Genomic DNA, 22,980 nt, shown 5'->3' on the forward strand with positions numbered 1-22,980 from the left:
CGCATGTCGTCCATGGCACACACAGCCTAAACGAACAATCTGTGAGGCCGACCTCCAACACGGCATGCTGCTCTTTTTATTCCTTACGGAAAGAAAATTACAAGTAGTCTCGCAGCTCTCCGTTACCGCCAGGGCTGTAGTGGAGGGTAAACGCACGTAAACGCCGTTTACGCACCTCTGGAATTTAGGAAATAGCGTTTACGCACCTCTAAATAGCGTTTACGCACCTCAAAGTTCCCTGTGCCTTGTATTCTGCCGTTGGAATAATCGGAAATAAATTCAGCATCATTTTAAAACAACTAAGACAAGGTTTCATATTGTTGAACAAATAAACGCTGTAATCTGAATCATTTTCATCTGCGCTGTAGGCCTATGCTATTATGGTCTGTGACCCTCCAATCAGTGCCTTGCGGCTGCGGCAGCGACACCAATCAGGATCCAGGAAAATATGTAAACAGGAAGTATGTAAACACATGGCCCTGCGCGTTGTGGATTATCATGCCTGCCTACCTGTCATTAATTAGCCATGGATATCAGGCGATTTTTGAAGAGACCTTCGAGTGCTCCCACTCCAACAGATGCCCGAAAAAGGCCTCAAGTACAAAGTAAGACTGAAGATGATCAATTCACATGAGTTGTTTTTGTGATTTATAAATCAATTTTACTTGACGAACTATTAAGTGACTACGAGCATTCAGATTGGCCAATGCGTAGTCATGCTATCCGTGTACTGCCCACGTCAAAATGAGTGAAAGTCAGTCAGAGTTTTACTATCCATATTAAACTCCGGTTTCGGCGTATCAACTTCGCTATAGCTTGGTCGCTATGTTAAAGCCTCAATTTGGAGATGCGAGGTTGGCGGTTGCAGCCGTGGACTCCGCGGCTGAACCGTGGATCGGGCGGATGACGCGACAAAAAAATATATTTTAATTAAATTCAGGCGGTTGGTGGTTAAACCAATAAAAATATAAATATTTATAAATATTTGTATTTTATATATTATAAATATTTTTATTTTATTATTTATTTTCTTTAAAGTTATTTTCCCAGCAAACTGGCCTGTTCCCTAGAGGAGCAGTATGGGGAATCCAAGTAGAAACAACTTGCCCAAAGGTTCAGACTTGATGACAGAAAAATTCTTGAAGGCTATAGGGATTTTAAGGATAACTCAAGCATCATTCCAGAAAACCTTGCACCACTCCTGAATATCGACCATCTCATTCCAGTTAGCACTGCTGAGTGTGAGAGGGGGTTCAGCTTAATGAACATCATAGTGTGCCCCCTGAGATGCAGTCTGCACTTGGTCACAGTGTCGTCCTTGATGTTTATTCAACTGAATGGCCCACCACTAAGCCACCACAAAGTTCAATCCAACACGTATGTGAAGTCCTGGCTGGTGAAGCACAGGGGAGCCATGAACTCCAGAACACGCCCCTGCAAGGCAGGACCTGACGTGGAGGACAAGGAGGCCCTCTGGGTACTACTGTGAAAAGCATGCATACTAATACACACACATACCATAGATAGATAGTTCTTAATCTACACATACTTTTCTTTACTGTTGAAATTTGAATAACTTGAATAAACTACAAACACATTCATTGACTGTTATTGATTGATTTAATATGACTTTAATTGATAACATAATGGAATATAGCCAGGCTAGCCTTACAGAGTCGCAACACTTTGCGTTGCGTTGCGTTGTGTCGAGGTCGGTCTGATCAAAAAATTCATAGTTTACCCACCTCTAATTTGACCACTACAGCCCTGGTTACCGCTGCAGCTGCTTCCGTCAGCCGTGCTGTATAAGTCCCCAAACAGGCTGCCCATCGCGCCCAGCGCAGCAGCGGACTTTTCTCCCTGTCGTGTGCGATCAGTGTCGGTCTCCGTTTCAATGAGCTCGTGTGAGAGGCTTTCAGTCACGAGATGTTTCTGTGCAGGGGAATGGTGGACTAACCGGTAGAAGCGGGGATCCAGGAGGGCCGCTTTATTGAGGAAAAGCCACTCGCCGCTCTCTTCTTTATAGCGCATTTTTACAGTTCGAATGGAGAATTACACTTTGAATTCGAACTTTTCACCCCACCTTCGAACTAATATTCGAACTTCGAATAAAAAGTGACAGCCCTACGAGGTACGCGGGTAACGCGTTTGGTGTGGCCGCACCTTAACTTGTACTAGGAGGCGTAACTTGGTCTTTTCTAAATCGCGGTCCACGCGAGATCTTTCTATTTTCGCGGTAAACAAAAAGCGTTGTAAATCACGGTTCACACGAGATCTTCATTGAAGTTGGGTCTTCCGATATTCATGACGGTAAGTACATTTAAGGCATAATATTTGAGGTCCGAGTTGCGGTCATTTATGTACCTGCGCACCACTGCTACATACAGATCACTTCCGCGATTTAGAAAAGTACTAGACACGCCTCCGACTACAAGTTACGCCTCCGACTACATGTTACGCCTCCTAGTGCAAGTTACGCCTCCTCCGACTACAAGTTACGCCTCCTACTACATGTTACGCCTCCGTCTGCAGACCCAACTCAAGCAAATCGCTCCTGTATGTTACCCTGCGCCACTGAGCAGTTTGTACAGGAATGAATGGGCGGCCATTTTCCAGTCCGTGGTCCATCCTTTATTATGTCCATGGGACGGCCCCGGTTCCTCCGACTCCTCCAGCAACAGCACCATGGGACCCACTGTGAAAGAAACTAATTCACATTAATTTCACAGAGTTTAGTAAAGAAGGTTTTTTTCTTCTAAATGTCAACATTTTAATAAAATGTTTGCAAACACAGAGTTTGTTTCTTGCACCTTCAATTTGAATGTTAGGCAGCCCAGCTTGAGCGTCGGTGTCACCGTCCTCAATTATGCCAGACAGAGCTGCGTCGCCAATGATGCTGGCAATTGGTTTGTCCAGAGTGCGACCTATTAGGTCGCATATGCGACCTAATTTCTTAAGGTGCGAGTTAAAATTGAATGAGGTCGCTCCGGTGCTACTTGCAGGAGGTGCTACCACGAATCTCTCCCGCGGTTGTGGTTGATAATAAAATCGTACTTTCTGGCTCATTCCTGCGAGTCTACCACTCTCTCGCTCCCAGCTGTCTCTGCCTGCCTGTCTGTCTGCACCTTTTACAGTCTATGGTCTGCACACTACACGTGCACAGTCTTGCTTCGCACGCAGAACGCTCAAAAAAGTAAACAAAGCAGATACAATATGAAGCGGTCGATGGTCGATTATTTTAAGAAGAAAAATGTGCCAGAGGAAACAAATGAGGCTGTTGGTGGTGGTGATGGAGAAGGGTTAGCAGAGATAGCGACAAGAATCTCAGATTCTTCTTCTGAAGACGACAGTGACAAGTTGGCGAAAAAGGCGGGGGGCAGTGGGGAGAAAAAAAAAAGTAGTTTTCAAGAACAATGGCTGGTGCAGTTCCCGTGGTTACGATATGAGGGACAAGCCATGGTGTGTGTGTACTGCAGGACATGTAGCCCGTCCGTTGCAGGCAGGACACATTTTGTAAATTGATCTACACAGTTCAGAGTGCAGTCATTAAAATTACACAATGAAAGCCAAAAGCACAAGACGTGCAGGGACCGCTGCATCACACGAAGCTCCCAGCCCCTCCCCACCTCATTTAATAGGATTGATGAGAGCAATCGCTCGGCGGAGTATGACGAAATGATCATCAAATTTAACACCGCCTACAACATCGCTAAAGAGGAACTCCCGTTCACAAAATTCAAATCACAGATCATACTAATGAAGAAGAACGGACTGAACGTCAACCCCACATATTCCAACGACACTGCGTGTGCACAATTTGTGGGAGTTATAGCACACTGATTCCCAACCGGGGGTACGCGGACCCCTAGGGGTAGGCCTACGCGTGAGTATTGCAGGGGGTACGCAGAAAGATTATAAATTAGCCTACAAAAATGACAAAATTAAATAATGAATTTTAATAAGCCCATAAGTCTATTTTCGCATCCGCAATTAACAGTTCTTCCTCAGTGATTGTAAGACTACAATGCACATCATGAAAAATGGCGACATCAGACCTATGCTATGCGTCAGACGTCTGTTGTTCACGTTTGCGCTTTAAAAAAAAAGGTTCACGTTCTTGCTGCGGTTGCGCGCGAAGCTAGCTAACCAACGTTAACTGCAAACCGACTGTAAACATGGATGCATGGCTAGGCAGGAGTAAACGTCCAGCTACCGCTACTGCTACCGTCGCCCCGGATGCGGGCACAGGGGAGCCAAGTGAAAAAATTAATAAAGAGACCACTACCAAACACCGGCAGTACAACGAGAAATACATTTTGTATGGATTTAATTGTACATCGTCTGATCCACCTCAGCCTCAGTGCTTTTTTTGCGGTGAGGTCCTGTCAAATAATTCAATGAAACCAGCCCATCTGCAGCGTCACCAGAGCACCAAACACGCGGGAAATGTAGGTAAGACCGAGGACTTTTTCAAACGAAAAATTTCTGAATTCAAGTCATGTCAGACTACACTAAAGAGAGCAGCAAATGTGTCAAGCAAAGCATTGGAGGCCTCCTATGCTGTGTCATTACTTGTGGCTAAGTAAAAGAAAACACATTCAATTTCCGAAGATCTGATTCTCCCTGCCGCTATACTTTTGGTTGAAATTATGCTGGACAAGAAAGCAGCAGATGCGCTGAAAACCGTTCCATTACCAAACAACACAGTCTGTCGTCGGATCGATGATATGGCCACTAATATGGTTGAGCAGGTGGTCAATAAAATGAACAGTGCAGGTCTGTTCGCTTTGCAGTTAGATGAAATGACGGATGTGAGTGGGGAGGCTCAGCTCTTGGCCTTTGTGCGCTATAATGAAGAGTCGGACATACATGAGCATTTTTCTGTTTTGCAAGAAGCTGACGGGACAGACAACCGGCGAAGAAATATTTCAGTTGATTGACAGCTTTTTAAAAGATAACAATCTGGAATGGAAGTCATGCAGTCACATCTGTACTGATGGCGCGGCTGCAATGACTGGGAAAGTGCGTGGGCTGAATGGGCGTGTCATGATGGTGAACCCCGAAATCAAGTGGAATCACTGTATTATCCACAGGGAGGCTCTCGCAAGCAAAAGGATGAGCTCTGAGTTAAGTGCTGTTATGGATGACGCAGTTAAGGTGCTTAATTACATTCAGTCCAGGCCTATGAATCACCGATTGTTTCAGAGTCTTTGTCAAGACAGCGGGGCAAAGGACGATCAGCTGCTGCTTCACACGGACGTTCGCTGGTTGTCTCGCGGCATAACCCTAAGGAGGCTTTTCGAACTTCGCATCGTGGTGTCTGCTTTCTTTTAAGAGCACTTGCACCCCCTTGCGGTTGTTTTTGAGAACCCAGGCTGGAATGCACGCCTTGCATATCTTGCCGATGTCTTCTCCAAGCTGAATGAACTCAACCTGTCACTTCAAGAAAAGGACGCACACATACTTAACATGTATGACAAAGTTAATGGATTCATACATAAAGTCACCTTGTGGGAGAAGAAAGGCAACAATGGAGATGTGAGCAGTTTTCCACTCGTTGTTACCCATCTTGCCACCACTGATGCTGAAAAAAATCCTTTAGTCAAAATCATCAGAACACATCTCTCCAAACTCCAAACTGACTTCAACCAGTACTTCCATGACATCAAAGAAAAGTCAGAGCAGCAACTGGACTGGGTGAGGAACCCCTTCAGAGGAACTGAGAGCAGCAGCCAGACTGCAGGAAAACCTGGTGGATTTGTCCTTTGATCGTGTGCAAAAGATGGCACATCTTTTGCACAAAGATGGAAAAGTCACTGACTGAGTTTTGGTGTGAAGTTGAAAAGGAAAATCCTGAGCTGGGGAAATGTGCATTAAATTAACTATTGCCTTTTGGATCAAATTACATGTGTGAAGTGACCTTCTCAGCCCTGATTCACATCAAAACCAAGCAGAGAAACAGACTGAATGTGGAGAGCAGCTTGGTGGCGGTTCCACTGACAAATCCACCAAGGAGTGCGAGATTATATACGCCCCCATCGTTGAAGATGGAAAACCGTGCAATATTCTCATTGGCCATATTGAGGTTGAACACGCCCATGCAGAAGTTAAGGAGTGTGTCATTTCTGTTTCATATAGCTAAATGATAATAACTATATGGAAAAATGCTCTACTGGTTAATTATAAATTCCTTTCGAATAAAATTATTTAATGCCATCATGCCCAGGTATCTTAAAAAACACACACAATAACGTGCGTGTGTGTGTAGAGGGAGAGAGAGAGAGAATATAAATATTCCATGTTATGTGCTTAATTTAAGGCGTTTATGCTGCAGCCAAGAAAGCCTTGTGAGAACTGGGCGGAAAAAATTGTAGCCATGGGTGCAGACGGTGCAGCTGTCAAACTGGGACACAGAGGTGGAGTGATAGCCCTCCTTCAAGCAGAGATTGGGTCCTTCATTGTCCCATTCCACTGCATGCCACACAGGTAGGTTCCCTTTTACCATATCTGCCATACATATTCATTCTCCAAAGTGTACGGTAATTACAATTTAAAAAATATATATCTATTTTCTGTAAAGATTGGAGCTAGGGATGTTGAGGGTGCAAAGAGAGGTCTCCATGATTGGGCAGGTGTATGACCTGTTGCACCTCATCTGGAAAACATACCACCTAACCCCTAAATCAATGAGGGAACTCAAAGCACTTGGAGCTGAACAGTCACAGTGAATGCACCGAGTGGAGTGAAAGGGACCAGGTGGCTGCCCCATGTGTCCCGGAGTTTGAGGACCTTCCTAAAACCAGGGAAGGATGGTAATTCCTCTGGCCAGTTTATAGCCGTGTATGTGCACATGAAGCATCTGGCAGGTGCCTCGGCCAGTGTAGATAGCTGGCAGAGCAAAGAAGGTAAGTATTATCTTTTTTTTTTTTGTGTGTGTACTGTGTTGACAGTATATATCAATTATTGAAAAATTTTTAACTTTGGTGTTTTATGAGTTGAGAATCAGAACTACATATTTGCAGGTCAAAGTCAGCATGGAGGATGGGACATGTGGCATTTTGCCACTTCCTGTCAGACCTTTTCTCTTGCATCAGCAACTTCAGCCTGCAGCTTCAGAAAAACATTGTAATCCTACCTCAGGTAAAGAAGAGAGAAAAAGGAGGCCAGGGGATTACTTTTATATTCCCCTTAACATGTTGCTTGTATTAAGAATACAACTGTCTTCCCAGGCTGTTAGTGGCATCGAATCTCTCTTGGCTACCATAGAAGCTATGGCAGCTAGCCCCAAACCTGATGGTAAGCTGTCTGAGTTCCTTGCAGCCATGAAGAAGCAGCGCCAACAGAGAGGAGGAGAACCTGGGGCTGGGACGTTCAAGTATCAGGTACACAATATACTCTATATAAAATCGAATGTATATTTCATGTTAATAAGATGTAGATAGCATTTTAATTTTGCATGCTTCACAGGAAGTCACGCTTTCTAAAGGTGAAGCTGCAGAGCTGGCAGAAGGTCAACCAATCAGCCAGTGTGCTCCCAGACTGCAAAGAGCCATTGTGCTGACCTGTGAGTCCACAGTGAAACACCTGAAGAATAGATTTAGCAGCCTACTTGGTGAGTTGTTGTATTTTAGCATTATATCATAGGCACAATGACATGTTTAGAGCACTGTTGAGAGGCCTAACCTTTTTCTCTCTGTCTTTTTCTGATAGAAGAGAACACAAAGGATGCACCAACAGCCAAGGCAGTGAAGTGTTTCAATGTCTTCAGCCATGACTCTTGGGCAGATAATAGGCTGGAGCTCCTGAACCATGGTGTGGAAGAGGTGAACTTTCTCCTACAACACTTCTCCACTGTCCTGGACAGGTGAGTTTTTCGTGTGCTATCATATTTATGTTGACATAATAAATTAAATCATGTTGATACAGACCTCCTTGTTCCTGCCATTCTTCCATCTCATGCCAGGAATGGCTGCAGCAAAGAAAAGGCCAAAGAGGAGTTCCAACTGATGAAAATGACGATAAACACGTCATTCAAGGACAAAAGCTATCTTGGACTGTGGCAAGTCATGACGACAAAAGAGCCCTACTGCTCAGATTTTGCGGTATGCTCTGTTATCTGTAGTATCAAAAATTACATGATCATTGTCACTGTTGACTTGGTGATTTGGAAAGTTGGTTTGATCACCACACTTCGTCTTTTGCAGAATATCCTACACCTGGTCAAAATCATGCTGGTGCTCCCAATCTCTTCAGCAGCCTGTGAAAAAGGCTTCTCGTCAGTAAAGTAGTCGTAGTGTTTTTTAACCATACTATAGTAGTTTTACTACAGTAAACTATAGTATACAACAGAAAATTCTATAGTTTACTATAGTAAATAATCTACAATACAAATACTATAGTATAGTATATGTACTGTAGTTTATTTACTATAGTAAACTATAGAATTTTCTGTAGTATACTATAGTTTACTGTAGTAAAACTACTATAGTAAGGTTCAAAAACACTACAATATTTACTATAGTATATATAGGGTATACTATAGTTTATTTACTATAGTAAACTATAGAATTTTTTCATGTGGGGTGGGGGGGCAGTCGCCCCCCCTGAGTCCGCCACACACACACACAGTCCTCCTAAACATTGTTCCTTATAAACACTACTTAAAAGCCAACACAAAACATCCCAGAACAAGCGGCTATAAACAACCACATCTGTTCAGATGTGCCCTGCTGTCCCCGGTGCTGGTTCTCAGCGTTAACTACTTCCTTTGATTGACCAATGCAACTTATTACAGGCAATCAATCAAGGCTAAATTGGAAACATAATAACACAAAAAATAATAAAGGACTGCTCAGGGAACAGTAATGCCGCACCGGGAGGTGTGTATTTTACTCACCCTATTTGTATAGGAAGGCCATTCTCCTCTTTCATGGTGGCGAAGGGAATGTTCAGGGAGCATGAATCTTTGTCAAAATGAAGACATGGCCAGCAAAATAGTAGCTGAAGTTTAGCGCTACCAGCTAGCCACTCGGTGCGGACATAGTTCTCCTCATTGAAAGTGCGATAACCACTCTTCTTTCTCTCCACACGCAGCTGAAGCTTAGGCATTGGCCTGCCGCCAGATTTATTCTTTAGTTGCTGCCCATGTGGCAGTATGGTTAAATTTTACTAAATACTCTAAATCTCGACCCTGGCTCCATAACTCCACTTGCTTATACGATAATATGATAAAAAAAATGCAAACGTGCTAATCTCCCGCTATTTGTTTACCTTGACGTTGATGCTTTCATTTGATTGGTGTGAAGGCTTCCCTTGGCACACTGCTGACTAATCACAGGAGGCTCAGTGTCATGACGGTTGCCTCACCTGATTGGTTAATCCTTTTTTCTCGCAAAGGGATGCCATCCCATGGGACATACAGTGTGCAATGTCGTGTGGTTTACCTCGTATTCAGTATTTAACATTTAGAGGGGCGCATTTTGAAATGCTCAATGAGACGAGAAAGTGTGGAAGAAATGACAGCAACACGGCACGAAAGAATAACCGAAACTGTTAATATAAATGTTTTTATTGGATGTCTAAAAAACAGGGAAGCCTGGGCCTCCGGGAGAAAACGCTACAATTATAATTTCTATAATTGTAGGTTGTAGGCTGGTGATCATTTATTAGCCCTACAATGTAGGGCTAATACATGATCACCAAGTACGCCTACAATTATAGAAATGATGTCAAAAGTAGGCCTAGATGATTCATTTGAAGGATGTGGTGTTTGAATATGTTATTTTGTCCTTGACCCTGATTCAATGAGCATCTGTTATCAGGCCGTAAACCAACAGACCTAGCCAACAATAGGCCATTGGACATAAGCATCTGTCTCGGACTCGTGACTTTAATCGCCCAAAAAAATTATAAATTGCATAACTGAATATTGTGTTGTTCTCAGCATGGAAAATGAATACAGAGCCGAAAGGAAAAAGCTAACCGGCCATGTTTCAAACTTTTGAGCACTAAAGTAAACCCAGCTTTGGCCTGTGAGTGGCACTAAAGATTTGAAATCGGGCCCCCAAATTGATATGAGGGTGTCTTTCTTGCGGGTTTGAAATGTTTGGTTTCAGGTCCTATGCTGCCACCTGCTGCCAAACCATAACCTTGTAATGCGTAGTAGCGTAGTAGTTTAGGAGGCAATAAGATATTTTATGATGATTGAATGTGGAAATGTTGAATTTATACTTTGCAATGTTCATATGCGAATGCATATGAACGCATGCATTCATATGTGTGATTCCCTGATGTCCAACTCAGGTTGGTTTAATCCTCACACGGTCACATCACACCTTTTTTTTTCACACCAATTTTCAGTATCAGTAGCATGCATACGCAATAATGCAAGTGTTTTGTGATATTTTTGTTTCAAAGATCTGGGGTATCCTGTAGGCTGGTTTTCTATTAAAACACACACAAATTACTGTGAGGTCACAATGCGCTCAATGATAGGTTCGGGAAGCTGGACTCGTCATAATGCCTCGTGTCAATCAGGTACCTGCTCAAGTTCTAAAGTTTTCATTCGCCCTTCGACGCCAAGTAGAGGTAAGTCATGAATTATAGCTCTAAGTAATAAGTAGTCCCATTTTATGTCAATCCTATTATAAATCCGTCCCTGGCACATTATTACATATCAATAATATATTTATCGAAGTGTAAAAGATAAATCTAGCCTACCACAGATTGCTCGATTGAAATAAGGTTAACCGTGCTCGGGGCTTCGTGGACCTCGGGCCCGCCACGGCCTCTCTCACCTCACTCTCCATCTCCAAACACCAAAGGGCCCTTGCCCCCTCTTCGAAAAGTTAAATGTCATTTTAGAAAGTCATCTAACTGATCGATAACGCTAACAATTATGTATGTTATTGTAAATGGTTTTTCACGGGGAAAACACCGATCGATTTATCGTCGTAACCTTCTGTCACCATAACCGTAAAGTCGAAAGCCATAACCGTAATACCGCATGAATATAGGCCTACAGATCGGTACATTTGTGGAACGTTCTTGCTGCATGTATTCACGCCATCGCACTTAATGAGGGTCATATCTGAAGCAATGCTGCTGCTGGAGGTGTTTTAACGACCGCATTAGCTCACTCTCTTGCTAGTGGCTACTGACGTTTATGTATCAATGATGTTAGTACACGGTTCGGTATGCGCTGTACACAATCGTGGTTGGTTCAACTTTTCAGCGTTGAACCGTGATTTTTACCGAATTATTCAGTGTCTTTATCGACTTCCAATGCAAGTAATGTTGTTGTAAATGTAAACTTAATGAGACACCGTGCTAGGAGCGTCAGGCCGTTTTATTCTCTTTTCACAAATTTTTCTCAATACGTCGTCACTCACACACTTAATTTCTTGTACCAGAATTCAAAATTGCATGCGTATGCTTCAGACCCAAGCAGTGGTCCAATCTATGTATGTGGTAAAGACTCCATTAATTAAATAATAAATTGAATATGTTTCTTTACAGAGACTCATAGAGAGATTATCGAACAGCGACGATGGACAGGAAGACATTGTTTTCTTTGTGGGCTCAACTGACCCCTGCTTCCATCATGATGGAGGACAGGGAGTCATACACCGAGGAGACCAGGCTCGTCCCCGCCCCCCCTACTGAGGCCAAGCCCCCGGGCCTTAACCCCCGCTACCCTCGTGGGGCTAGGCTGCCCTGGTTGGCTGCCCCAGCTGGTGGCAGCAACGAGAGGGTCGTCCTCCGCCCCCCTACTGAGGCCAAGCCCCCGGGCCTTAACCCCCGCTACCCTCGTGGGGCTAGGCTGCCCCGGTTGGCTGTAGCTGAGGAGGCTGACGGCCAGGAAGCCTGGATCCAGGTGGCCCACTCCGACACCGTGTCCCTCTGTGCACGGGCTCGGGGTGCCGCCTCGAGCCAGGAGACTTCCCCGGGCCGAAGCCCCCCAGGTGAAGAAGTTGTATACTTAGGTGTATTGCAAATATAATTGAAGTATACAAAAGTTATTACAAGTATACTTTTACTTTTTGTGCTTAATTAAAAGTATGTTTAACGTATGTACTTTTCAAAAGTGTACTTCATAATAAATGTGATTAAGTTCCACTTTAATGTACTGAAAAAGGGAATACTAATTCTGAAATACTTAAAGTGGTATTGCATTGTACTTATAAAACGTGTACTTTATTGTAAGTGTATTGTAAGTTGTACGTATGTGTACTTAGAAAAAGTATACTAAACAGGGTTTTTTCTAAACAAGGGAACAGGGGCGCTGCGCCCCGATACTCCCTGCGTGCGCCATCCTACCGAAATGCCGACTGAACCTGTCAGACTTGGATCTGTACTTACATGCTGCTGTAAAACATACACTATTTCTCAAAACGATCTTTTCTCCGCGAAAATATCCCAACACCACCACCTGACAATGTGTCTGATCCTCAAATAACTTATAATTACTCCAAAAATATTCCGATCCGAATTGGAGTTTCCCAGACCGAGTCGACATGCTAACGTTAAAGTTATTAGCAGCTAGCTAGCTAGCTATTATGTATTTGAATGGGTTTTTGGTCTAGGCGCTAAGATGCTAAGCAACTATACAAGACCATTCCAGTTCTCTCTGCACAAAGCGGTTTCAATGAACGACAGAAATAAACAAATGCTGAGTGTTGATCAAGAGTTTTGCGAGAGCAAAACGAACAGTCGAACAGGGTTCCCTGTTACCAGGGAACCCGTAGCAGGGAACTAAATGGCAGCTGCACGGCCGAATTAGCCCAATAAAAGTGTAGTAACCCAGAGAACCAGCTACAACATAGTTTTCATCCAAACGAGCCGTCTTTAGCGAACGGTGAATTGCATTGGCTTCTACGAGCAGTCGGCTTTCAGCCGCGAGCTTAGGGACCGTCTGCAAAGTGCAAAACTGAATTGCATTGGCTTCTACGAGCAGTAGGCTTTCAGCCGCGAGCTTAGGGACCGTCTGCAAAGTGCAAAACTGAAAACGACAACAATAGTAACATTTCTATAGCGTCGCCATTATTGACTCTAGAGCCCCAAAACTTGTTCCATAGAGGCATGGCACAGGAGGTCTACCATGACTGACGCTACCCTGAACCACCTCCTCAGGATCAGTATTGAGGGGCCTGCAATTGATCAATTGGATTTTGACAAGGCAGTGAGCCGTTGGGGCAGTCTCAGGAACAGACGGCTGCTGTTGTGATTTGTCCTACTTAATAAAAGTTTAGCCAATATTTTTGAAATTTGTCGTGTTTATTTACAGGGTAAAGTTATACAAGTCTACCAAAAGTTGATAGTATTTTAGTTTTTCAGGATGACCACAAGAGCTAGAATTTCTCTCTAAGATAGTCTCAAAATGTACCATTTAATCATTATTTTTTCAAAGGCTTCGCGCCATGGAAGGGGGAGACCCCCCTTCCACACCATCCCCCGCCTCGGTCGCGTTGCTCCCTCGGCTTTGCGCAGGGGTCTGCTCCCTGTTACTTTTTTTTTCTAGAAAAACCCCTGCTAAATAGCAAAGTAGAAGTGTATTTTAGTATACTTGCAGAAAGTTAATCTCAAGTTGTATTAGAGTGCCTTAGAAAAATTGCAAATTGTTGGTCATTTAGTGTACTTATGTAAGTACACTTATTTTGAAGTCCTGTGTACTACACTATTAAAATGTTTTATTAAAGTGTACTTCATTTCCCCTCATTAGAAGTGGCTGACCCTGACCACCATCGTGGGTCTAGGCTCCCCTGGTTGGCTGCCCCAGCCGCTGGCGCCAACGAGAGGACCGTCCTCCGCCCCCCTACTGAGGCCAAGCCCCCGGGCCTTAACCCCCGCTACCCTCGCGGGTCTAGGCTGCCCCGGTTGGCTGCCCCAGCCGCTGGCGCCAACGAGAGGGTTGTCCTCCGCCCTACTGAGGCCCAGCCCCCGGGCCTTAACCCCCGCTACCCTCGTGGGTCTAGGCTGCCCCGGTTGGCTGCCCCAGCTGGTGGCAGCAACGAGAGGATCGTCCTCCGCCCCCCTACTGAGGCCAAGCCCCCGGGCCTTAACCCCCGCTACCCTCGTGGGTCTAGGCTGCCCCGGTTGGCTGGTGCTGAGGAGGCTGACGGCCAGGAAGCCTGGATCCAGGCGGCCCACTCTGACACCGTGTCCCTCTGTGCACGGGCTCTGGGTGCCGCCTCGAGCCAGGAGACTTCCCCGGGCCGAACCCCCCCAGGTGAAGAAGTTGTATACTTTAGTGTATTGCAAATATAATTAAAGTATACAAAAGTTATTACAAGTATACTTTTACTTTTTGTGCTTAAATTAAAGTATGTTTAACGTATGTACTTTTCAAAAGTGTACTTCGCAATAAATGTCATTAAGTTCCACTTTAATGTACTGAAAAAAAAGTACACTAATTCTGAAATACTTAAAGTGGTATTGCATTGTACTTATAAAAAGTGTACTTTATTGTAAGTGTATTGTAAATTGTACGTATGTGGACTTAGAAAAAGTATACTGAATAGCAAAGTACTTCAGTATACTTGCAGAAGGTTAATCTCAAATTGTATTACAGTGCCTTAGAAAAATTGCAAATACGTGGTCATTGTGTACTTGAGTAAAGTACACTTATTTTCAAGTCCTGTGTGCTACACTATTAAAATGTTTTATTAAAGTGTACTTAATTTCCCCTCATTAGAAGTGGCTGACCCTGACCACCATCGTGGGGCTAGGCTGCCCCGGTTGGCTGCCCCAGCCGCTGGCGCCAACGACAGGATCGTCCTCCGCCCTACTGAGGCCAAGCCCCCACATAGACCCCCAGGTGAACCAATAGTACACTCTATTGTAGTACAAATATAATTGAAGTATACAAAAGTTATTCCAAGTATATTTGTTGCTTTAAAGTATGCTTAACTTGTACTTTTAAACAGTGTCCTTCACAGTGGATCTGCGGGACGCCCCGTTGAGCTCCGCCTCCTCGTCCCGGAACGCCGCTGCCTCCGCCCGCCGCCGGGCGCACGGTGGCGCCGAGGCGGACCTCTCTGGGACGGAGCGCTCCCAGTCCGCCAACGGCCAGAGGTCCCAGGCCCCAGGCAGGATCGTCCTCCGCCCCCCTACTGAGGCCAAGCCCCCGGGCCTTAACCCCCGCTACCCTCGTGGGTCTAGGCTGCCCCGGTTGGCTGTGGCTGAGGAGGCTGACGGCCAGGAAGCCTGGATCCAGGCGGCCCACTACGACACCGTGTCCCTCCGTGCACGGGCTCTGGGTGCCGCCTCGAGCCAGGAGACTTCCCCGGGCCAAACCCCCCCAGGTGAAGAAGTCGTATACTTTAGTCTATTGCAAATATAATTGAAGCATACAAAAGTTATGACAAGTATACTTTTACTTTTTGTGCTTAAATTAAAGTATTTTTAACGTATGTACTTTTCAAAAGTGTACTTCGCAATAAATGTCATTAAGTTCCACTTTAATGTACTGAAAAAAAAGTACACTAATTCTGAAATACTTAAAGTGGTATTGCATTGTACTTATAAAAAGTGTATTTATTGTAAGTGTATTGTAAATTGTACGTATGTGTACTTAGAAAAAGTATACTAAATAGCAAAGTACTTTAGTATACTTGCAGAAGGTTAATCTCAAATTGTATTACAGTGCCTTACCGTACGTCCACACCAGGAGCGACCACGCTTTGGTCGCTCACAAAGTTTCGCTGCGAATATTTCTGTTCGCTTTGGTCGCTCAAGTCGCTCATGACGTACAATTCAATTATGCAGACGCATTTAAAGGAGCCGTATGCTTTTAGTACAGACAGCCATATCAAAGAGTGAACTCTCCCATACACTTTGGCCATATTGCCGAGACGGTTTTGCTTGTTGGATAAAGTGCTTCGACAACAAGTAGGACAGTGATTCCCCCCAATATAAAAAAAATCCTAAAATGTAGGCTAATTACAACCGAGAACAAAAAACCCTGCGTGCTGTAGTAGGCTAGTTAAAATATGTTTCACTGATCTGCATCTGCAAATCATGATCTGCACTCATTCGTCACACTCAAAACAAATAGACATTGGCGCACATGGCTAATTTGCATACGTGCACAGGACTGGTTGGCTCCGCAAGGCAAATAATGGAACATATCTATCTATCTAGGCCTATCTGTCTATCTATCTATCAACGCGTGTCTAGTTTTAATGTGATGTATTGTGTGTATGTCCAGTCAGACTTGTTCTGTGTGGTCTTGTAGGCTACTGTCCTGTGTGGGCCGAACCACCTAAATGGATTCCCGACGATTTGTGTCGTTTGGTATTAATAAAGACTTGACTAGGCTATCTATCTATCTAGACTATTTAATTAACAATTATTCACCTCAGGCTCCGTGAATAGTGGGGAATAGAGGGATAAAAGAAAATAGATATATCCCTTGTCATTTATTTAGTTTGTTTATGTGACGATTTACGTAAATTGTACGTATGTGTACTTAGAAAAAGTATACTAAATAGCAAAGTACTTTAGTATACTTGCAGAAGGTTAATCTCAAATTGTATTACAGTGCCTTACCGTACGTCCACACCAGGAGCGACCACGCTTTGGTCGCTCACAAAGTTTCGCTGCGAATATTTCTGTTCGCTTTGGTCGCTCAAGTCGCTCATGACGTACAATTCAATTATGCAGACGCATTTAAAGGAGCCGTATGCTTTTAGTACAGACAGCCATATCAAAGAGTGAACTCTCCCATACACTTTGGCCATATTGCCGAGACGGTTTTGCTTGTTGGATAAAGTGCTTCGACAACAAGTAGGACAGTGATTCCCCCCAATATAAAAAAAATCCTAAAATGTAGGCTAATTACAACCGAGAACAAAAAACCCTGCGTGCTGTAGTAGGCTAGTTAAAATATGTTTCACTGATCTGCATCTGCAAATCATGATCTGCACTCATTCGTCACACTCAAAACAAATAGACATTGGCGCACATGGCTAATTTGCATACGTGCACAGGACTGGTTGGCTCCGCAAGGCAAATAATGGAACATATCTATCTATCTAGGCCTATCTGTCTATCTATCTATCAACGCGTGTCTAGTTTTAATGTGATGTATTGTGTGTATGTCCAGTCAGACTTGTTCTGTGTGGTCTTGTAGGCTACTGTCCTGTGTGGGCCGAACCACCTAAATGGATTCCCGACGATTTGTGTCGTTTGGTATTAATAAAGACTTGACTAGGCTATCTATCTATCTAGACTATTTAATTAACAATTATTCACCTCAGGCTCCGTGAATAGTGGGGAATAGAGGGATAAAAGAAAATAGATATATCCCTTGTCATTTATTTAGTTTGTTTATGTGACGATTTCAAAAACTTTTTTGGTTTTGTTTAAAGCATGCTACACGCGATTGGTTGGTTAGATTGGTGGCATGGAGAGCAAATGAAAATGATTCCCGCTTAAATAGGAACGTTCTAGATGTATAAATACTCCCGCTTATCATCACTTGGTATCCAAACCACTATGGCGTTTCGATCTCTGAACTGAAAAAGGGTTGGGTAGTACAACACCGGGTGCCCAGTTACAGCCGCGATTAATACTTCAGCCAACATTTTGTTCAGTGAGTGAATAAAGGTAGGTAGGAACCAAAGTGCCTGCCGGTGTTCCCTGGGATCCACGCAAGCGAAGAGCGTCTACATTCTGATTGGCTGTCAGTGTTTTGCCGCTGAAGCGCATCATAGTAATTTGCATATTGTTAAAAAGTTTTCAACTTTTTTTGGACGCTCTGGTCGCTGCACTTTGGCCGCTGTTAGCGTTGGTCGCTTTGGTCGCTCTTGCCCATAGAAAGTGAATGACTTCCGGCGATTTGGTAGCTCAATTCGCTTCTGGTGTGGACGTACAGTTAGAAAAATTGCAAATACGTGGTCATTGTGTACTTGTACTATGTTTTATTAAAGTGTACTTAATTTCCCCTCATTAGAAGTGGCTGACCCTGACCACCCTCGTGGGGCTAGGCTGCCCCGGTTGGCTGCCCCAGCCGCTGGCGCCAACGACAGGATCGTCCTCCGCCCTACTGAGGCCAAGCCCCCACATAGACCCCCAGGTGAACAAGTAGTACACTTTATTGTAGTACAAATATAATTGAAGCATACAAAAGTTATTCCAAGTATATTTGTTGCTTTAAAGTATGCTTAACATGTACTTTTAAACAGTGTCCTTCACAGTGGATCTGCGGGACGCCCCGCTGAGCTCCGCCCCCTCGTCCCGGAACGCCGCTGCCTCCGCCCGCCGCCGGGCGCTCGGAGGCGCCGAGGCGGACCTCTCTGGGACGGAGCGCTCCCAGTTCGCCAACGGCCAGAGGTCCCAGGCCCCAGGCAGCCCGCCGGCCTCTGACGTTCCTGAAGGCGTGGCGGGCAGAGGTAAGTACGCGTTGAGCCCGTTTCCCCCTGTGCAGGAACGTCTGAGGAACGGCAGGATCCCCCGGGAGAAGCTCCGGGGCCCGTCCCCCCACCAGGCAGGGGAAGAGGCCGGGCCCTCTGGGAAGAGGCAGAAGAACGGGGGCCGCTGTTTCCCCGACCAGAGGCTGACCGCTGAGTCCGAGCTGGAGGAGAAACTGTTGGATAGCAGTGGTAAGAATGGCATCTCTTACACAAATAAATCAATCCTAGGGAACTCTTCTTTTTTTATAGGATTGAGCCTGCATACCATAAAACTTTAATTATTAGCCCAGGCTTTTATTTGTTTCAATCCCTGAACTCAAGCGGCTTGTGTTTGGGACAGGCGTCCATATGGAACAGGCCTTTAATTCCTTTGGATTTTCCTTTTGGTGAACTGATGCCATCTATTGGCGAAAGTTGGTAATGCTCTAAAATACGTCTGTGATGTTGTCACGCGACCCTGGCAAGGCGCCGGCGTCTAATTGAGACCGGCGTTTATTTTTCAAACGTGTGTGTGTGCAGATGAGCCGGCCCAGGGCTCCCTCAGCGGCCCCCAGCGAGACCCACCCGGGCCCCACCCCTTCCCCAAACCTGAGCTGGCCATGACACAGAGCCTCACTCTCATCAGCTCAGAGAACTGGTGAGACACACACACACACACACACACACACCACACACACTCAGAATTTTCCCCCCCACACACACACACACACACAGAATTAGTCGAAGCAATCCGAACTTGTTTTTCATCTGACTGACCTGCTGTGGTTCTGAATGCAGGCAGGAGAAGATGGAAGGGCTCACGGTGCTGCGCAGTCTGGCCCAGAACCACGTGGACACGCTGCTCCCCAGGCTCCGCGACGTCTGCCTCGCCCTCGTTCAAGAGGTAGCTCCCCCTCTCTGGGCCTGCTCCCTGGTGCTCTCTCTCTCTCTACCACGTAACATGGAGACCAGCGTCTGTCACTGTGGATGGGCGTGTGAGTGGGTGGGCGGCTGGGTGTGGACAGTCCGTCACTGTCTGCAAGTGTAAAACTAACTCAATCCTGTCTACAGCTTAGTCTATATACCTTGCTGTGTGTAAAACCATCCCCATCAATTATACACCATAGAACGAGTGGTTGATTCGACATGAACAATGTTAGCAAAACACAGCCTTGAATGAAGCGAGGAGTGTGAAACGTACTATAATGTAACGCCTTTATTCATATAGCGCTTTCCAAGACACTCCATGAACCTTTCCAGAGTGAGAGTGGTGTCTACCACGTGTGCGTCTGGTTCTCAGGTGAAGAACCTGCGTTCGGGCGTGTCCCGCGTAGCCGTGTGCACGCTGGGCGTCCTGTACTGCCACCTGCAGCGGGCCATGGACAAGGAGTTGGACACCACGGCCAGGGCGCTGCTGCACAAGGCGGCCGAGAGCAACGCCTTCATCCGGGAGGAAGTGGACGCAGCGCTGGGCCACATGGTGCGGCACTGCACGCCGGCACGCTGCATCAACGCCTTCCTGGACGGGGGTTTGAGGTCAGGGGGCTGCAGGCACACGCACAACGCAGACACAAACACACTGTATTGCGCCTTGTTATGTTTTCTTGTATATCTACCACAGTAACGGTATTGCAAGATCAAATCTGTGATTTATATAAAGTACAAAGAATCAGCGGCAGATGCAAACGCACCACAGAAAAAATAGACATTTAAACAGGACTTGAGTGTCAAAGGAAACGTTTCTAACATCCTTAATCTGCTTTGGACTGGTAGGTAGGATACTCCAGAGGTCTAGCCGATGTTTCCTTATCTCCATCCGTTGTGTACTTCTGTGGTTTGTGTCTCTTTGTGTGCACCCTTCATGTTGAGCCTGTGTGCGTCTGCAGCCACCTGAGCGCGGCGGTGAGGAAGTGCGCCGCCCAGCACCTGGCCGACCTGCTGGAAAGGGTGGGCGTGGCCCGCCTGCTGTCCGGAGGGAAGGACGTGACGGACAGAATCCTCCCGGCCGTGGTCAAGCTGGCCCTGGACTCCTCCCCGGAACCCAGGCACGTAGAGCCCCCGGTGGCTTCCTGTGTTGGCTGAAGGCTTTGGCGTGTGTCCAACGGCTCGGTGACGTGCCGGTCTCACTCCTCCCCCTTCAGGTCCTTTGGCCGCCGGATGTTGCTGTTCCTGTCCTCCCACCGGGACTTTGATAGCCTGCTGGAGAAGAACATCCCCACCAAGGACCTTTCCGCCGCCCGCAAGGCGGTCAGTGGACTCAAGGCAAAGGTACGGAAGGCCCCGCCCTCTCGCCCCACCCTACCGCTTGGCTACGGGTCTGGTGAACGTTGTTGTTGTTGTGTTTGTTATGTCAGGGTCAGGGTCAGGGTCAGGGTCTGGGTCTGGGTCTGGGTGAGACGCCCCAGACCCCAGCCTCGCTTCCCGGCAGTGGCACCGCCAGGGCCTCGACGCTCCAAAGGAAGCTCCCCAAACAGACCATAGCCCCCAACCCCACCACCGCCACTGCCACCCCCACCAACACCGCCACCACCACCCCCAGGTGAGACTCCTCCCAGACACATCACAGCCACCTTGGAAATATGTTGGTGAAAGTAAAAGCCTCCTCTCTCGGGTTCGTGTTCCAGAACACACATGATGGCTTTTGTTTGTAATGTCTCTCCTATATTTATTTATGCATTTGTTCGTTTTCTCAACTTGAAGCAAACTTGAAGAATATATTTTATCTTATTTCCAAGATCATATATATATATATGTAGCAGTATGTATGCAGTTTCATGACATTATATTTTGTGGTACCCTCCAGGGAGCCCAACAAGTACAGCTCCAAACCTCAGGGGCCCATCATCGAAGACAAGGCTGAGTACATCAGGCAGCTCACCGCTCTGCTGGAGTCCAAGGACTTCAGGAAGCGCATCAAAGGCCTCGACCAGCTGGTGGCCGACTGCCAGCACAACCCCAGCATGGTCATCCGCAGCCTGTTCCCGGTCCGTAAAACCCCCCACCGCTCGTAAACGCCCACTACCTCACACTCGCCCTTATCCCCTCTCCTGGTTGGACTCCCTCCTGTCCCCTTTTTGTTCACCTGTTCCCCGTTTCTCCCCGCTCCCCCAGGTGTTTGACCTCTTCAGAGACCGCCTGCTGGAGTCCAACCGTAAGGTGAACCTGTACGCCCTGGAGGCCCTGCAGGGGATGGTGCGCCTGCTGAAGGACAACCTGTCCGGGGTGCTCAACCACCTGGTGCCCGCCATCGTGGACAACCACCTCAACTCCAAGAACCGCGCTGTGTACTCGGCCGCCACAGGGGCCCTCTGCGAGCTGGTGCTGAACCTCGGTGAGGGCCCGGTGGGGAGCTGTCCAGAACACGGTCCGGTCTGACCACGGCGTTGTCCTTGTTACTCATGTGCTCTTCCCTTGCCCCTCTCCAGACAACAGCCTCCTCCTGGAGCCGTTCTGCTTCAAGGCACGGGTTCTTAGCGGCCAAGCAAAGGTGGATCTGATCGAGAAGGTTGCAGGTTTGTTAATGGCTAAAATGTTCCTTTGTTTTGTTTTTTGCAATGATCAGCACCAAACATACGTATACCATTGTGTGGCCAATCAAGAGGCATCTGATCCGCTCTGCTCTGCCGCCTCCTCTCCTCTGTCTCCTCCCGTCTCCCATTATTTTTTCTCTTCCTTGGTTTCCTCCTCCTTCTCTTCCTCTTTCTCCTCCCCTCTCCTCCCCCCCCCCAGAGCTGGTGATGGAGCTGTACCCCCGCCGGCCCCAGCTGGTGGAGCAGAAGGCGCTGCCCCTGCTGTGGGGCCTGCTGGGCCCGTCCAGCGGCAGCGTGCACCGGGCGACCACCAGCCTGTGCCGAGCCCTCCACCATCAGATGGGGCCCGGCCTGCGGCAGAGCGCCGCCTCCCAGCCCCCGAGCGTCGGCAGGGACCTCAACCAGCTGCTGAGAACCATGTCCTGAATAAAAAATGACCTAAGGACGGGAACGAGTAGTCTCACTGCTCTCTTTGCACTTTTACAGGTAGCTTGTGTTGCACTTTAACAGGTACAATTTTCCATTACAATTAGGGCATTTTATCCAAAGCGACTTACATCGGATAATACACACATTGACACACCGACGGCAGTCAACCATGCAAGGTGACCGCCAGCTCGTCGGGAGCAGTTAGGGTTAAGTGTCTTGCTCCGGGACCTGTCAACACTCAGCTAGGAGGAGCTGGGGATCGAACTAGCAACCTATTACAATACAACTGCTCTACCTCCTGAGCTAAGCCGATCCGAACAGGTAGCCTCTCAAAGCCTGTTATCAAAGCCTGGGGCCTCATTGATCAACCGTACATACGCACAGATTTGTGCGTAAGGATGGCGTAGGATCATTGCCACGCAAAGTATGGAATTTACCAAAATGTACGAACAGAATCTAGTGGTAGAATAGCGATGTTACAAGTGCAAAGCAAAGCATTTATGAGTGTCAACGTCTGCATTAAGCAATCGACATCCACATATGTGCCATGTTTACTTTAATTAGAAAACATTCAATTACTCCTTTGTCTAATTGTAAACAGAAAAATTACCTAATTGGTGTCAAACCCT

At 46.4% G+C, this 22,980-nt stretch overlaps 1 protein-coding gene across 1 annotated transcript; it reads left to right on the forward strand.

The window, feature by feature from the left end:
- Nucleotides 1–7,130: 7,130 nt before the first annotated feature.
- LOC130387907 (TOG array regulator of axonemal microtubules protein 1-like) lies at nt 7,131–22,352 on the forward strand. The gene is made up of 17 exons (XM_056597200.1): nt 7,131–7,382; nt 7,468–7,612; nt 7,711–7,864; nt 7,964–8,102; nt 14,113–14,227; nt 14,925–15,094; nt 15,188–15,302; nt 18,198–18,602; nt 18,933–19,050; nt 19,191–19,296; nt 19,693–19,928; nt 20,279–20,437; nt 20,534–20,707; nt 21,196–21,376; nt 21,504–21,723; nt 21,818–21,904; nt 22,122–22,352. The coding sequence occupies exons 1-17, from the start codon at nt 7,194–7,196 to the stop codon at nt 22,346–22,348; spliced, it is 2,940 nt and encodes a 979-aa protein (XP_056453175.1). The 5' UTR covers nt 7,131–7,193; the 3' UTR covers nt 22,349–22,352.
- Nucleotides 22,353–22,980: the final 628 nt, after the last annotated feature.

Source organism: Gadus chalcogrammus, chromosome 8 (genome assembly GCF_026213295.1).
Source record: "Gadus chalcogrammus isolate NIFS_2021 chromosome 8, NIFS_Gcha_1.0, whole genome shotgun sequence".
Classification (NCBI taxonomy): Eukaryota; Metazoa; Chordata; class Actinopteri; order Gadiformes; family Gadidae; genus Gadus; species Gadus chalcogrammus.